Source organism: Penaeus chinensis, chromosome 36 (genome assembly GCF_019202785.1).
Source record: "Penaeus chinensis breed Huanghai No. 1 chromosome 36, ASM1920278v2, whole genome shotgun sequence".
Taxonomy (NCBI): domain Eukaryota; kingdom Metazoa; phylum Arthropoda; class Malacostraca; order Decapoda; family Penaeidae; genus Penaeus; species Penaeus chinensis.
Window position 1 is genome coordinate 21,666,885 of NC_061854.1, and position 1,662 is coordinate 21,668,546.

Genomic DNA, 1,662 nt, shown 5'->3' on the forward strand with positions numbered 1-1,662 from the left:
GTTGGTATGCCAGTGTCTCATCAATAACAAAGTCTATATAAGTAACACAGGAGAAAACACAACCACAAGATTAATGCTCAGAATGGGGTACTGGCATGGGGGAGGTCTCCTGGCACTCCACCTCAGGTGCTTTGGCCACGCCGGAGCGGGAGGCTGAAGGGCGGGGGCGAAAGACACAGAGGAGTATCAGGCGAAGGAGCGATTAATATTCGTGACGGCGCCTCTATTACCTCCGTCGGCGGCAGGTGGGAGGAGGAGGGTGATGGGCTGAAGGGGAGGGACACGTCGCAAAAATAAAACTTTGTGAGGCGAGCGCGGCGAAGCTTCAACACCGCTTCGATGAGGCACTCGAAACGCGACGCCAGGCTCTTGGCACTGTTATACGCACACTGCGGAGCCGCTGCCGCCGCCGCATCACCGAGGCAACTACGAGGCATCCCACAGGAAACGCAGAGGGTAAGGAACAATGCGCCGTCATCCATCGCGCCATAGGAGCGCCATCCCTCTGGGAAAGACATTGGCTTGGCCTCCCACAGGCACCAGGATACACACCCGGCTAGCTCTTTACATGAGTAATCCTCAAGCGGCTTCCTCCTTCCCGGGATGGGCACACGCCTGCCCCGACGCCACGCAGGCCCGCGAGGACACTCCGCTCACCTTGCCGGCCCTCTCCTTCCTTTAGATGTCGTCTTCTCCTTCCCCTTCAGCTCTTCCTTGTTATTTTCTCGTCTCTCCTCTCTTATCTTTTCACCTTGCCTCCCCTCACGCTCTGTCCCATTCTTCTTGTATCTTAACTTTTTTTCTCTCCCTCTACTCTACCTCCTCCTCCTGCGCCAGCTAGGCTCCCTTCTCGTTCTCTCCCATGGCCTCTGAACTTTATTCACGTCCAGTCGCCCCATCACTACTCTTTGCCTCTATTGCCTCTCCTCCCCCCGTTCTCATACACCTGGCTTACCAAACCGACCTCCCATGATGTGAAATGCGGGGAAAAATGACTCACTGCAGTGCAAACAGCGACGAAATAATCCCGTTAAGGGCTGCGGGAGAGACGGCAGTTGGGGGATTCTAGCAAACCAGCTTGCAATTCCCTAACCCCGAAAGTAGATCGTACCATCTCCTTTTGATGGTCGTCCAAATTTTCCTTTTTTTAAGAGAAAGGGAAGAAGAGGGAGGGAGGGAGGGAGGGAGGGAGGGAGGGAGGGAGGAGGGAGGGAGGGAGAGAGAGAGAGAGAGAGAGAGAGAGAGAGAGAGAGAGAGAGAGAGAGAGAGAGAGAGAGAGAGAGAGGAGAGAGAGAGAGAGCGCGAGAGAGCGATGAGAGCGAGCGAAGAGAGCGAGAGAGAGAGAGAGAGAGAGAGAGATGAGAGATGAGAGAGAGAGAGAGAGAGACGAGAGATGAGAGAGAAGAGGAGAGAGAGAGAGAAGATGAGAAGAGAGAGAGAGAGAGAGGAGAGAGAGAGGGAGGGAGGGAGGGAAGGGAGGGAGAAGAGAGCAGAGAGAGAGAGAGAGAGAGAGAGAGAGAGAGCGAAGAGATGAGAGAGAGAGACGAGGAGAAGAGAGAGTAGAGAGAGAGAGAGGAGAGAGAGAGGGAGGGAGAGAGGGAGGGAGAGGGAGAGGGAGGAGAAGAGGGAGAGGGAGAGGGAGAGGTGAGAGGGAGAGGGAAA

The 1,662-nt window shown here is 55.3% G+C and overlaps 1 protein-coding gene across 1 annotated transcript in view; it reads right to left on the minus strand.

Moving 5' to 3' along the window:
- The window catches only part of LOC125044858 (afadin-like), a 146,307-nt gene extending 145,810 nt beyond the window's left edge, over nt 1–497 (minus strand). Inside the window, exon 1 of the mRNA XM_047641820.1 lies at nt 231–497. Coding sequence (XP_047497776.1) covers nt 231–482 — 252 coding nt within the window. The 5' untranslated portion in view covers nt 483–497. The remainder of the gene's footprint in view (nt 1–230) is intronic.
- Between the last annotated feature and the right edge of the window lie 1,165 nt (nt 498–1,662).